Source organism: Apteryx rowi, unplaced genomic scaffold, assembly GCF_003343035.1.
Source record: "Apteryx rowi isolate R43461 unplaced genomic scaffold, aptRow1 scaffold_116, whole genome shotgun sequence".
In the NCBI taxonomy this organism is placed as follows: domain Eukaryota; kingdom Metazoa; phylum Chordata; class Aves; order Apterygiformes; family Apterygidae; genus Apteryx; species Apteryx rowi.
In genome coordinates this window covers 288,060-303,785 of record NW_020447375.1, presented here as the reverse complement: position 1 = coordinate 303,785, position 15,726 = coordinate 288,060, and the positions used below count along the sequence as shown (strand labels likewise).

General features: G+C 45.2%; 1 protein-coding gene across 1 annotated transcript in view; it reads left to right on the top strand.

The window, feature by feature from the left end:
- Positions 1–3,967: 3,967 nt before the first annotated feature.
- PAPSS2 (3'-phosphoadenosine 5'-phosphosulfate synthase 2) overlaps positions 3,968–15,726 on the top strand; it is a 35,460-nt gene continuing 23,701 nt past the window's right edge. The window contains exons 1-2 of the mRNA XM_026081020.1: positions 3,968–3,992; positions 5,061–5,083. Coding sequence (XP_025936805.1) covers positions 3,968–3,992; positions 5,061–5,083 — 48 coding nt within the window. The remainder of the gene's footprint in view (positions 3,993–5,060; positions 5,084–15,726) is intronic.

Sequence of the window (15,726 nt, the reverse complement as noted above, 5' to 3'; positions counted from 1 at the left end):
ACGGAGGAGGAGACGGAGGAGGGCTCAGGGCGAGAGGGGCCGGTCCGGGGACGTGCTACGTGTCTCCGGAGCCCTTATAGCGCCTCGCCGGCCGCCGCCGACCCCGGAGCCGCGCTTGCCCGCCCGCCCCGCCGCCCCGCAGCACCATGTCGAGCAGCGAGAGGACGGTAGGGCTCTATCCGGGGGGACCCGCGGCGGCAGGGCTCGGCGGCCCGGGCCGCCCCTCTCCCTCGGGGCGGCTCCTCTCCCGCGGGCCGCCCCTCTGCCCTGGGGCGGCTCCTCTCCTCTGAGGCGGCCGCCCCGGGCTGCGCAGCGCCGCCTCGGGCCAGGCCGTTTCGACGCCCCGGGCTGCGCTTTGGGGGCGGCCGCGCCGCCAGATGCCTCCCGTGGGCCGGGCTGGGTCTCGGGGGGGGGGTTTCGGGGGTGCTCGGAGGGCTGACAGGTGTCGCGGGGTGCGGGGAGCCCGCTGGGGCGGCAGCCACCGCCTCGCATCCCCCAGGCCATGTGCGGACAGTGACCGCGCTGCGGCGATCGGTCCGTAACGGAGCTTGGCCGCTCGGAAAGCGGCGGGAGATGGGGTTACGCGGCGAGCCGAGCCCCGAAGGACCGGACGTCGACCGCCTTCCCGCTCTGCAGATCCCGAGGGCGTTCGCGGCGTCGTCGTCGTCAAAGCGTGTTTCGCGCTCCCCTTTCCCCGAGCGGGGAAACGCGTGGGTACGCGTAAGACGAACGGTTGTGCAGCCGGCGCCGGGAGGCTTGGCGCGAAGTCTGGAGCCAGCGCAGCGCTGGGGAGGCGTTTCGGGCTCTCACGAACAAGAGCTCGCTAGGTTTTGCCGTGGCGCCTGCGGGTTTCATTCGTGGTGGCCGGTAGATGCATGCTGGGGGCGAGCACCTGACGCTGGGGGGAACGATTGCAACCCAACCCTTGCCCCTGGCGCTCGGGAAACCCTCTGCTCCTTGCGCTTGGGAGCTCCAGGCGCGTCAGAAGGCGTTAGAGCAACTACGTTTAGGGTGCTGAAAAAGAAGGTGAACGCTGTCGCTGAAGTGCCTTGCGCCTCCTTGAGACGTTTCACATTGGTAAAAACAGTGAGGTTTTTTTTTTTAAATCCTGTCCCATAAGCGCTCCGTGCCTGGCTCTCCAATTTGTGTCCCAAGGGGCAAGGGCCTTGCTGTATGTCCTCCTTCAGGCGCTTGGCAAACACGCTGTCCATACGTGGTCTGCAAGCCGAGCTGCCGCGCGGAGGCTAAACTGTCGACTTTACTGCTAATCGTACTGATCCTTGTAAAGAACTGCCGTCCTGGCCGCTTCTGAGGTGAGGCCAAAGGTTAAGTCGGCGAGATGGAGCAACTGTTTCGCTCCGATCTTTCGGGGTTTTGCCTGCCCGCATCCCACCTGCAGCACGTGGAGGGAGAAGTCGGCGAAACGGCCACCGACGCTTCGCGCTCTCAGCCTTGCAGCAGAGCTAGTTTTCTGGGGAAAGAAAAAAAAAACCCCATGAAGTTAAAAAAATAATAATAATAAAAAAAAAAGCAGAATTCAGTTAGAAAGTGAAATTACACAACACAGTCATGGACAGGAATCGTTTTCTACTTACCAGCTGCACTGCATTATTTCTGGGAATTGGGGTTTGAGGTCCGAGTTGATCTGACTGCACATACATTTTTCTAGTTTAAATCCGAACCATAAAAAAATCTTGGTATAAGTCCCTAGGTTTTCTTTTGCATGTCGATTTTTACCTCTTTGTAAATGCAGCATTTTTCAAAGGGGTTTAGTGTATTTATAATACACTGCTAATCTGTTCAGATAGGAATGTAACCAAAACCACCGAGCTGTGTTTTCTTGGAAAACGGGAAAACTTTGGTTTATGGATTGTTTCAGGGAATGTGGGAGGGGAGGTGAAATTTGTGAGTTGTGTATTGGAATTCTGCTCATTTCTGTGACAGGAGAGAGGTGCTACTAAACTTTCCAGAATAATGCCTGTGCTTTGCCTCTGCCCTGTGCTGGAGAAATGGCCTTTATAAACAAGATTGTAAATGACCCTTGTACCATGTCTGTCAAAACAGATGGTATCTAGTTGACAGTAGTAGGTGTATTTTTACCTGGCTATCTGCCCGGCGTGTTACAGAATGAAAAACCCCACAATTTCACTCAGGCTTCTGGTTATAAGATTCACTCATTGTGCTGAAACTGCAATATTATCCCATTGGTGATTTTCCCAGTATATTGCTGTGGCAAGCGTGGTGTTGTGAAAGCGCAAGCTGAAGTTCAGGCTCATAACATGGATTCGGTGGCCCCTAGGTTTCAAACATCTCAGGTTGATTACAGGTATAGGGTAATGCATTTCACGTTGATAAAGGCCCCTTAATCAGCGAAAGATAGGAGGAGTTACGTACTAACTTGCGATAATTTTCATACGCACATGGCAGATTGGATTCCGTCTCAGTGAAATTACCTAGTGTGGTTGAGGAAAGCGGAGATGGTTGTAGTTTATCGGAGACTTTGCCTAACAAAGAACAGGCAACAGCAAAATGTGCCCTGGCAACTAGTGGCCTAAATATTGCAACTCAGAGGAGTTTTAACACGGTGATGAGTTTTTCATGATGTCTTTGGAAAGCAGAACGGCTAAGACAGGTCCAGTTGGAAAATGAAGATGAGATGCAGACAGTAATTCACCCTTTTGCCTCTCGCTTACTCCCCTTTTTTCATTTTCCCAGTAACATCAATCCTTGTTGCTCATAAAATCTTGGTTTCTGCCATTTCTTCCTGGTTTGGGTGATGCATTAATCTTTTTCCTTCAGACGACGTTTTGTGAAGCTTGCGTGATGCACTCCTGAAGGAGAATGGACATTTCCAAGGATATTCAGTGTCAGAGAATTTGTCAAAAATGGATTTTGTATGTGACATTGATTACCTAAGAATTGCCCTCTTTTGAAAGGTGCAGTAATGCTATTTGCTAGGAGATGGGTTGGCTGTATAATTTGATGATGCTTCTGATTATAAGCCCAGGATTTAAAACTCAAATTCAGCCTGAATGTTCCCTAAAGCTCTAGTTTGAGGATATTTTCCCTTAACACTCATTTATTAATGTAAACTATGGTAAGACATGAAGAAGAAAACTTAAGATTTTAGACTTCTGCATGTATTGTCCTTAACAATTAAAAATGTACCTTAATTCCGAATAAGACACAGGGCTTGATATGCAGAAATCTCTCTTTTACTAGTTAGTATGGAAATATTCCCTTTAGTTCTGCCTATGGCATTATAAGAGGCATGAAATCCAATATATGGAAGACAGTCTCGTTCAGTTCAAAGACCTTATTGAAAGCAGAAAGTATTTATTTCTGACACGGTTCAGCACTGACTTTTAAGAAGAATGCTCTTTAGTGATGACCATAACGCTTAACATTCCTTCCATAAATCTTCTGTGCCCATATGGTGAAATCGTACTCTCAGGAGTGAGCACACTTTAAAATAATTGCTGTGAGTAACATGTAGCTGTGGGCCTGCCCTTGTTTATTATGTGGACTATTGCACAGTGAAGCATTCATTACTGAGTAGTTCTTTTACCACCGTCAAAATACAAGCTTGTTCTCCGTACACCTGAGGTGTCACTGGCATTTCCTCAGGTCATTACCTCTCAGCATCAAGCAGTCTTTTTTATTTTTTAACAAGCAGAAGAATAAAGATGATACAGTGTGCACAAACCTATAGGTACAGCCCTGTTCTTAAATGACGGGCCCCTCGCTGGCATGGCTTGCCTCTAGCCCTCGCTTGCGAATGTTTTAACAAAGCATGGGTTAGTGAAAAAATGCCGCTTAGTCAAAGTATTTCATGAAATCAAGATATTTGACAAGTGTTTCTTTGTGGGAGAGACCCAACCATATACAGTCTGGTGGTTAGGATGCTCATCTGGGACATGGGAGGAGAAGACCTGGTTGCGAGAGTCGTGCCTCTGGCAAGGGGTGGATGCCCGCCTCGCTGGCGCTTTGGAGTGAGTATCTCTCTGGATATACTTTCAGACGCTTTGGGCAGAACGAAAGCCCAGTGCTGAAATCGCCTCTCTCGGGTTAAGTTACAGCTTTGATCTATCAGCTATTCTAACAATATCTCCAGGAAAGCGGGTGGTGGGGCACATTGGACAATTCTGTTTCGTGGAGATACCATTTCAGCAGGCCAGCAGATCACAAAGCTGCGACTTCTGATTTTTTGGTTTTGATTGTGTAGCACTGACACGTGCGCAGTCACAAATTGTTTGAGCTTATTCAAAGGCAAATAAATCAACATGCAAAAATATTTTGGATGTGTTTAATTTTTTATTTAAAAAAAGAAACAACACGCAGCATTAGAGGACAGTGCTGAAGAAATATGAAGAGGCTTAATTTCTTTGTCTAGCAAGTATTCTCATGTTAAAAAGGCTGCAGCCACGGGGCAGAGTTCAGACGGACTGTGATATTGCAAGCTGTGCAATAGCTTATATATAGTTTCACTATTTTAACTCCAAAGCAACGTAAAATAAAAAAACGAGTGAGTTTTTTTTAAAAAAATCCTCCGTGTTCATCTCTCTCGCATGCTTCTTTTTTGTTATTGCGTTGAATATAAGGAAAAAGACGAAAGCATCATTAGGGATGTTTATATTCAAAAGAGTTATGGATAGCTCATCACAGTGAAGCGTGCACAGAAGACAGCGCGGCAGCTGTCAAAACCGTTATTTTAGTGAATCGGCATGTTTTGATCTTAGCTGAATTCTCAGGACCGTTATTCTCATGATTTACCAGATTTTTCAAAAATCTTGAGTTTACAGCAGTGATTTATTTTGTGGTTGTGAAATACAGTGCCTTACTCATTGCACCATGATAGTAAAAGGTGATTGCTTGCTAGTTGCATGTTTGGTGTTTCTGGTATCTTTTGTATTATTTTCTTACTATCGCTTTTTTTTGCTTTATATCTCTTATTCGCACAGGGCTAGTGGCTCTTTGGGACTTTTCTTCATCTCATAGGGGACTGGTCCTCTGTTTTGCGAGTGCAGTTGAACACCAGGCTTGATAACGGCGATTGGCAGAGCTGTGGGAGCGACCTGGGCAGGTAGCTGAGATGGGATAAGCATGAAAACTGAACCATCCTTTCTCCAGACTGGAGTTGAAGCACTTTGAATTGGCATGTTTCAGGAGTTGTTTCCTGTTCTGCTGCTTGACTCATGGATAAATCGAGCCTCTGGCCTTGACTGTTTTTCGGGTGGTACCGATTAAGTCATGGAAAAGTTGTTGGCCAGTAGCATGTCTAGCCAGAACCCATAACTCAGGCATGGATTTCTATCTGTATTCTTGGGTAGCCCTTACAATTAGACACCATTGATTTTAGACAAGACAGTGACAGATCTTTGAAGAGCCCAAACTATCTAGACGTATGCACTGAAGCAGTAATTCAGATTTAGGCCGCAGGGATTTTGTTTTTCCTAAGGGTTTTCAGGAGAAATAGAAGCACTTGCAAGCTTGCATTTTTTACTGGACCAATATTGATCTTGGGAGGTTTCTTTAAATAACCTTTAAGAATGGAAAGACTTTTCATATCTGAAATCAGATGTTTCTTGATAAACTTGTAGCCATACATACCCACAAAAGATAAGTGGCATTTAGGGCCCATGTTAATGCCTCTAATGATATGCTTTGCCTTGAACTTGTACTTTGGTCACAGTTCTGTATCTTAAAAGTCCATTAAGAGAATGGCATGTAATTCAGGTTATTATTTATTAATTCACTATTATCATGAGTGTAGTGAATAACGATTATCTTTGCTTTAGCTCTGAACCACAGTTGTAGGAAGTGAGAAATAGTTCCTTAATGACCTTACAGTTTAATCATTTCTAATTGAAAATCTACCTGGAGTATATCATTAACAACAGGAGGGATGCAAAAAAAGCTGTTCAGAGCATTCAGTGGGAATATGCATCACTAAATAGGATGCTGGAAAATTAGGATTTTGCCCAAAGGGCTGGTGGCTGGTTGTTAGTGCCTCATGTTTCCTAGCACAGCAGTCCTTTTTTGTTTACTTATAGCTTGGCTCAGTTATAACTATTTGTGTCAAAAGTTTTATCTACTGGGTAGGTGCCAAAATGTTTTTGCCTATTTGGAGAGCAGAGCTTGAGAAAGATGCTGGTTTGCTTAACTTTTCTTTGTTCTTTCTTTTTTTCAATGTGGCTTTTATTTTGAGATGCAGAGCTTTGGAGTTTGTTGAGATGTGGGGGTTTTGCCATCTGCGTGCCAGATTGTGCTTCTTTGGCAAATGACCGTTTGTACCTACATTTTCAAGACTTTTTGACCTGGAGAGATCTTCACGGAAGCAAATAAGCCTCTGGCAGAACAAAATGTTTTATTTGATATCAAACTATTTTTTCAGCTTTGCATTGTGGTGCAAAAAAGTGCATATGGGGGGGGGGAAGGAGGGAAATGACTCATTTTTCAGGCCTACCCAGCCCTTTTGATAGGAAGATCTGTTGTTTTTGTGGCCAGAGGCTCTAGAAAGAGAAACAAGCCTCATATCAGAGGAGGTGCCCACTGCTGTAGGGGGCTGTGTTGCATGTGTGCTTCTTCCAGCAGCCTTGTGCATGATGCTAGACGAGTCACTTAACCTTTGGTGGGGGTTTGCCTTCGTCCTTGCAAGGCCCGTTCGATTCCCTGTCCGATACCATGGGGATGGATACGCAGAAATGTTGTTGTCTCAGCCTAAAGTCAAGGGAAGCTGCTCTTTGAAGGTGTGTAATTTTTATAAGGCTTAAATATTGTGGGAGCGCAAGACTTCATCTACCCTTCTTTGCCTTACTCTCTTCTTCTCCACTGTAGCTGTAAAAGTGGTAATTCCACCCTCAGAGAGATACTGAGAATTTGCACAGAGTTTTTTGAGGCACCAGGTAATAATAATCACCAAGGGGAAATGGGTAACTGTCCTTCAACCAGCCTTTGAGTAGCATATAATAAATAAGGCCTGTGGCAACACTTGGTTTAGGGAGGAGCGAGTGAAAGATTGAATAGCTGCTTGTTTAGGAAGAATCTGTCATTCTTCATGTTGACTTAGGCAAGGATCTAGAAAACCCCAGGTATGCTCACAGTTAAAAGCCTGTATTGCAACTTGTATGGTTTGTGTGCACGGACACTTTGGGCAGGAAACCTTCACCCTGGCGTCCCCGAACTTGAGGGGGGGGGGGGTGAGTCATTGACTTGGAATCCAGCTCATGCAGTTCGTTGTGTAGTGCGATGCGTTTAATGGCAGTGCAGTGAAAATAAGCCATTGTTTGGCCAAAAAAATACTGTGGGGATTGTGGAGGTACTGAGTGAGCAGGAAGGTCCATTCTGCCTAGGCTGCTCTCTCCAGCAGCAACCATGAGTGGGGACAAGGGAAGACTTTAAGGCTACCATGTGATGGTAGTCCTTCAGTATATTGTCCTAGCTTCCACCGATTGTGACTTGAGATACCAGAGACCACGTCTTTGTTCTTACTAGTCCTTTTTGGACTTTTCTTCCATGAATTCAATCTAATGATTTTTTCAAGCCAAGTGGACCCTTCACTTGCACTGCCTCCTGTGGCGAGGATCTCCACAGTTGAACCATGCGTCGGGCAGAGATTCCTGGCTGAGTTTCCCTCAGTCTTTCCTGTAGGTGTTTTTGCCCTTTGTGTGCCTTAAAAATTCACTGAGGTGCAAAGAGCCCCTGTTGCCTGCTGACATGGGATGGAGGCCTCGAAACAGCAATCTAATTTTTGAAAAATAAAATAACATTGCAAAGTCAAGCGCATTGTAGGTTGCAAAACGTCAGATTGAGGACTGCGCATCCAGCCTGGATGCTGAATGAGAGAGGGAGCAGCAGTGAGTGATCGCAACACTGAGCTCTTGGGTTTGTGTCTGGGAGCAGAACTTTGGTTGCAGAGGAGATTGCAAATCTAACATTTTTTAGTTCAGTTCGCACATCCAGGACAGGAGGTGGGTGGTGGCCGAACTTACAGAAGAGGGCTGTGTTTGCAAGAGGACTGTGCAATATCTCCTGCTTTGGTGACAGTAGGGGTTGGGTCCTGACACTGTCAGGGTTTATTCTTTCAGCAGGCTGCCAGCATTGTCCTGTAGAAGAGAGGTGAAGCAAGAGGATTAGTTCTTTTAGTGAAATGTATATTTGAAAACCTGATGAAGCTTCTTGAAGTGTAGATCCTCTGTAGCTCCCACTGCTTATGAAATTGCTAGAGCTTCTCAAAAAAGTTAGGAAATTTCTTTCCTGTTGGGATATGATGGACCTGCTAACAACAGGTATCCTGTCCCCATATGAATTGGAGTTGTCTTTGATCTGTGTGGAGCAGAACATGGGTTTGTGAAGGCATACTCAAGCGCTTTTCAGGAGAGCAGAGAAGTGGCTGCTGTCCAGAGCCAGACACAGCGGCTTTATGTATCCACTCGCAAGGTAACATGGATGGGCTGAGACAGGCTCAATTCAACCTGCGTTAGTCTGGGGAGAGGAAAAAGAATCTGCTTTCTTCTTTAGCAGTAGATGGAGTTGGTGCTTCACCTGCGTGGTCTTATGCACAGTTAGACATTGGCCTCCAAGTTGAAAAACCTATTGCAAATTCAGAGAAGCTAATGGGGACATAAAACTGCTGAACGTGGCTCACCGTATTTTGTGTTTACAGCATTGCTAATGTGTTGATTCAGCTTTTAAAGATAAGTTAATCACAGTCCAAAGCCCTTGCTACATTTTGTGTTTTCTTATGCTTCTTGAACTGATTTCTTGAGCTCTTAAAGTAAATGATTTTGATAAAATAGAATATTGCTCTGGCATGTCAGCTCACTGTGTTTTGCTAGACTACCCTCAGGGTGAGCAGATGATGAGTTTTGCTGTAGTTCCCTGATGATCAGGCCTGGTCCTCTTGATGTTACATCTGGCCCATCTGCCACAGGAGACTTGGGTGGGTGGGATGAGAGAGTACAATCCTAAGAGGGTCATTTATTCACTACATGTCCATAGGATCAAAACCTGCTAGGGGCTCAGAAATGTGTGATTTCAGTCTGCCTTCATAGTGGAGCATTTTGCAAATGGAAGATGACAAAGGAATTAAGGCGACTTTGAAAAAAAAAATACTATGCCTGGACACTGTCATTCAGATCTTTGGATAACTATAAAGCTTCAAATGTGAAATTCAGATTTGCTCCACTGTGGGACAAATTCAGCTTGGGGATGGCTACAATGAAACAAAGGTTAAAGCTTAGAAGAGAGCACAGCAAACAACAGAATTCATATCTTTGTCTTTTGTAACTGAACTAAATTTAGCTCAATTTTTGTTCTCCTAACATTGTATTGCAAGTTATTTACATGATACTTGATGCAGGGATCTTGTAAAGGTCTGGTTGTCCCATCTTGCTTGTTCTAAGGGACGGGGTGCCTGCGTAGTCATGGTAAGAGATAGGATGTCTACAGTGGTTTGTTTACCTCAGAAAGCCACAACCCATTAGTTAAATTCCTAAATCTCATATCCAAGAAAAAAAAAAACAAGATTACATGCAAGTTCATTCCTCCCTGGAAATTTTTAGATACCAAAGTTACTGTGTGGTCAGTATACATACCTTGACCTCCTTTCCATTTTCCCCTGAAACCTGGGGGATTGGTACCTCGTTTGCTTTTTTCACAACCTGATATCTTTCTCTGAAAGAAGATAGGGAAACCTGGCCATGTGCTCTTGGTGCTTTTTCCTGGTAGGGGAGCAGGAGTGTGCTGTTTTATTCTGGTGAAGCGTTTCCCACGCTGCTGCAGTTACAGTGTGCAAAGCAGCTAGACTGGCTATCGATCATGTCTCTGCGCCCCTGAGACCTGGATCTGCTGGCAGTTAACCAGGCTACACCGTCTGTATGTTTTTAACAATTAGTTGCCAATCTTCTGGTTGCGTAATTCCTTTTGTTTCTCTTTTATCAGGGATTAAACAGACGTGCTCGATGAATTTTCTATGGATGTTCAATCCAAACGCTTTCCAGTACTGCAGTGGGAACACGATTTATGTTCCTCCTTTTTGCAAGATAACCATTTTTTGCGTTGTCAGTAGTCCTGCGGCACCATCAGGTGTCTGTTGGCATGATCCAAAACAGCCTTGGAACAGATCCCAGACGTCAAAAGCAACGTGGTTCTCCTTTTTCAGCGTAAAACCTATTGTTTGTAAAACGAGCATGAGCCAAACTGTCAAAATGGATTCATTTATGGGAGGTAATTTAGGAGAATTGCTTTGAGCGAAAAAACGGGGGAAACATGGAAGGGTTTCTCGTTACGTTTGTTACATTTGTCAGTAGCCGACAAGATGCTCTGTTTGTCAAATATTTGTTACACATGCAGCTGTCCGTTGTGGTTTTTGGAAAGAGGACAGAATAATCTTTTTTCTAAAATAACATCTGTCCCGACTTTCAAATTCATCATGAAAATGTAGGCGCCCAGGATGACTCACTAGTTTTACTGTGTTAATTAAATTAGAGTAGCGACATCATCTTTCCAAAGGAAAAAGAAAAGCTTGACTTGGGCGACTTCAGGAAAACAGTTCTTAATGCCCAGTTTTAACCCGCTGGTTTGAAGTTGTATATTGATTTTAGAAATCTGTGTCTTTGATTTGCAAGGTTACTGGAACATGAGCTTGTACGTTGAGCTTGGGGTTTTTTGGGTTTTTTTTCAGGGTTGTATCGAGCTTGATTCTGGGAACCTGAAACTCTCAAACTTGTACCAAAACAAAGAATATTTTAGCTACACTCGAAATTAGGGTCTTGCTAAGAGCTCAAAAATTCCTATGGGTTTAAAAAAAAAAATTAGCTAACCCCACCTTGAAAACCTTGTGTGTTAGTAATCTTTGGCATTTCCAACCGTCTGTCTCCAAGCTGAAAGACTGCTTGTTTCAGGTAACTAGGATGTCTCTGCTAGTCTCCTTAAGATCTTCTGTGTTACGTTACTGGCAGAGGAAAGAGGCTGATGTAGTAATGCCAAAATGAACAAGCGTAAAAGTCAGCGTGTGCCAAGGAGCAAGTGTGGTCTGCTTTGGTTTATTCAGAGCACTGAATGAAGAAAGGGATCCCAGTTCAGCGGTCTGCCTGGTGTGAGCGAACGCTGGCAACTTGAGCTCAGGAAACCCGTTGCTGTGCAGGATTTTTTGTGACACGTCGCTGTATTACTCTGCTAAGTCAATTAAAAAAAAAAGCATGAATCCATCCTACAGCAGGGACAAGTCTCCCCATCCTCCTTCAGGAAGGGAATGGAGGAGAGGGCTGTGTCAGGCGGTCCAAACGTGATCTCTGCTCCCATACAAATGGTGGGAGGGGAGAAGAGTCCTGCCTGCAGGACGGAGAAGGGAGAATCGCAAGGGAAACGGGAAGATCTGCTGCGGTGCTGCACAACTCGACCCTCTCTGTGTGAGTGCCTTGAGGTGACTGAGACTTCCTGACAAATACCAGAAAGTCTGGGTGCTTGAAAAGTCCTGTTCCTCGTTCCCCATCTGGACCAGCAAGCCCTACTCCATGTCGTGGTGGAGCGGGCAAAGTTTCCAGGGTAACTTCATCTCTTTGGGGATTTTCCCTGGCCTTGATTTTGAAGCACTTATGGTCTTAGCCCATTCAACTAATTACACTGAAGTTTGGGAAAAGCCTATAAGCTTAGGGTTTTGAGAACTTAACTGGGACTTCAGAGACTTCAGAGATGGTTTCTCCATCATACTTGACTATGAATGTAGAGTTGACCTTCCACAATAAACCCACCTCTTTACTGTCTTCCTCCTTTTCTTCCGAGTATAATACATTTAATATTCTGCAGCGAATGACTGTTCTGCAGAAAGCTTTTTTCCCCGTGTTGGAGACGGACGCTTTCTCTTCTCAGAGATGGCAACTTGCCCATTTTCGAGACCAGCCATGGGAATTGCCCAAGTAGAAGAAACTTATTTTCTATGAAAGTCCCATAAACTTAGYTTTTATGCATCCCGTTCAACTGATATGACAAAAGACTCTCTTTAGTAAGATGCCAGGATTTCGGAGGGGATTTTAAAAGATAAATTAGATCAGTCTGTGGAGATTTAAGCATGTGTTTGACTTTAAACTTGAAAGCTTGCTTAATCATTTCAAAAGTCTGTTTTATCATTTGTCAATACAATTGGCTGAAAATGTTTCAAAGCCTCTCTTATTCCTATTTGAAAGGGTTAAGACTGGAGTACCAAAATAGGGCAATATATTAACTGCTCAACTGGAAAAAACAAATGCTTTTATTCCTAGTGATGGAAGATAATCCTATAAATAAAAATGTGGTTGGGGGAGTCCTGACTCTACCCTTCCTGTAGGGTCAGAGTTTCCCCAGAGCAGTGAATGCTGCCAGCCACCAGTCAGATGTTAACTGTATTCTTACAAGGTTGAGCCTTCTGTTAAGTGAGCTAAATGTGTGACTAATGTGCTCTTAATAACACTGCACTACAAGAATATTTCTTTGTTGGCATAGTTCTTCGGCAGATTTGTAATTTATTTTCATGAGGGAGTTCCTCTTTGGAACAGATTGTCCTGCAGTCTGCCATGAGTTGTGGTTCTTACCTCTTGGACTTTTTCCAGGACCAAGCCTGTGCCAGATATGGCAGATACAGCAGACAGAGTTACTCCCGCAATGAAGGGTAGTGGGAGAAAGGAGGGGAATTAAAAGGAACGGTAAGAGCATTGTTTTAGACCTTATTGGTCTTTGCAAAGACCAACAGTGCTTTCTAATGACAACTCTTTCCTCCACAGTGGAGGAGAGCTCCATGTTCTCTGGACATCTCAGCAAATATTGGCCTGAGGAGGTCATCTGTGCTTATGTAATCCCTTGAGTCTCTCATGAGGGCTGCTGCTAGACGGGCAGTCCTGCTCACCTCGCATCTCTTCTTATTCCTTTCCAGCCCCTTTGCTGTGCCAGCCATAGCATGTGGCGCACACAGGTAGTTCTCACCATGGTCCTGCTTGTTCCGTAGCCCCGTGGGTGCTGGCTAAAGGAGTGGGTAGAAATGGGTAGGTGGGGGCAGGAAGAAATATTGCCTTGTGTCCGGAGATAACTGTCCAGTGCAATTGAGGGCATTGGAATTGATATGTATTTGAATTTCTAATGAAAGATGCCGAATCATCCATGTAATTAGTTGGGATGATGATGAACCAGATGTTTGTCTAGTGCATTTTCTGTTAATTGTGCAGTCGTTCAGCTCCTAACAAATGTTAAATCTGGTTGGGAAAGGTCCCATAGATATGGTTCTGCAGTATCAGGTGAGAAGAGAAGATGGTTCCTGATAACACCTCTCATTTGGATGGTCTCATGCAACCTTCTGTTTATGTGGACAAGCACAACTGCTCCATTTCACGAGCAAATACTTAAGGAGAGCTGAGATTACTTCTTTAGACCTCAGGAATTGAGAAGTGGTGGCTCTAGGAGCAGAGGACACTGATAGTTCTTGATTCCCAACAGATCTGTGCTGTGATGGACTCTCTTGTCTCAGGCCCCATCTGTTTATTCAAGAGGAGCACCAAGGAGAAGCTTCTAATCTCTGCCCGCACCCTGCTTTCAAAAATCAGGGGAGCATCTTGTCCTGCTAGGGTGGTCTTGACTAGCGCCATGTTTGGAGATGTTGGTGCTGCTAGGACAAGGTCTGTCACAGCTGGCTCGCTGTGCTTTGCTTTCGCTTGTGCTCCGGTAACATTACAGCTAATTTGGTTCGTCGCAATCCTATTTGGATACCTGAGTGTTTGCTGTAAACAAGAGCAGGTAAATCCTGTGTCCTCAGAGATCTCTTCCTTCTTGTTCTTAGGCTATGCTGAATCTGAAGTAAGAAGCTCCTCTCCCAAACCTCACTGCTGCGATCTAGATTACTGCAGGAAATGCTTACCAGTGCCCCTAAATTGTCCCTCTGAGACTTGAAATTCAGGCATGATTCTGTTGCGATGAGGATCGGAAACCCTTATCTTTTAAAAGTATTTTGAGGTCTTTGTCCCCAGGCTCGGTCTGTGTTTGGTTCGCAGTTAAAAGATTAAAACTGAGAGAGCGGGAGAGCCTTGAGTCTGATTAAACCCCATGCACCACTTATCTCTGCATCGCAACGGTCTTACAGTGTATGCTCCTTCTAGATGAAATCTCTCCAAGGTTTGTTCTCAGGCCGTCCGTGATTATTTTTGGTGCTGACTGTTTTGGCTTCACTCGGTTTGCTCCCGTTTCAGAGCTGGCTTCCCAAGCCACTTCTGAGATTGTGAAGGATTAGGTAGGAAGTCAGTATTTCCTGGTGAACAAACTGTTCTGTTTGGAACAAGCTGTCAGCCCATCCATCAGCAAAAATGCTTGTGTTTCTCTTCGCCTTTTTTGTTTTCTGCATATCTGACCACAAGAAATTGAGACTGCGTGTGTCAAACTGTTGCACTGGGGGTTAGGAAGAGTTTCAGATATGTGATGCAGCAAAAGTGTTGCCTCCTTAACAGTGAGATTACTGAGAACACAGAAAAAAAAAAAATCATAAGGATTTAGTATCCAGCTGGACTTCCCTGCAGGTAGGAGAGGTCTCAAAGTGCTGCAGGATTTCAAAAATGCGTTCGGTGGTGTTTTCCTGAGCTCCAGAGGAGCCCAGTATGAGAGAGGGGAAAAAAAAAAAAGCTCCAAGATGCTTGCACAGCGCAGATTTATGGTATGCCGACATGTACTTCTAACATAATAGTCCTGTTACGTCAGCCTCCTAGGAATGTGCTAGTTCCTGAATCTTGCTCAGGAAGAGACGCTATCGTGGTCGACACTACGCGGGATAGATCCAGCAGATTAACGCTTGAGAAAGCTGCCCGTGAAGAAGTAAGTGTGCTGTGGCACTGAAGCAGGGGGAAAAGGATGAAGCAGCGCCTTTCGTTTCTCCGTGCGGAAATACCTGCCTCGTCTCTTGTGGTTTGCGAGCATGTTGCAAAATACGTGCTCCTCGTGTTGGAAAAGGAGCGTTTGCACTTGAGGACTGTGTCGTTACCGGCTGAGCCTCATGCACCAGGGTGATTTTGCTGCAGGTCTGAGTAGTGGCAAACTGTAAGAACGGGGTGAGTTGGGGCAGTAATTTACTACTTGTGCTCTGTCGACGGTCGTTGGCCAGTCAATGTGTAATTTCAGAACGGTGCCAGATCTTAATCAGCAGAAAAACATGCAAAACACACCTTTGTATCTTGGGAGCAAGGATCATTCTGGCTGCTGTATCTTCCGCATGTGTTCCTTTAGTCCTGCTTCAGATGCTTAAGGCTGACTCTCTGGGGACCACTGAAGATTAAACTGGTGGTGCTGTCTCAGATTTGCAAGCTCAGCAAGTTAAAACAGCACATTTGACCTTCCCCTTGCTCCCCCCTCCCAAACCTTGAGCTGTTTATCTTTGCCTTTTGTTTTCTGAGTCATTGTGATGCGTTCGGCTCAGTCACATCTCCACTTTCCTCTAAGGATCAGGCCTGGAGAGGTTTTTTTTTCTGCAGGGTAAGGTTGGGATGCTTTCCTAATCGTTTGATTCGAGGAGCGGAGGCTTTAGGGAAACCGCAGCACGTTGCAAAACTCACAGTAGGGTGGCGAGATTTGACAAGCGCTGTTAGCGTACACTGGGGTCTTGTATTTCAGACAGTGTCTCAGCTGTCCAGCTAATGGCTTCAGGTCTATAAAGGGCTCTTTCTTTGCGCTGGAGAAAAGCGGTACTGTGTTGGTACTGACGTTCTGAGAGGTGATGCT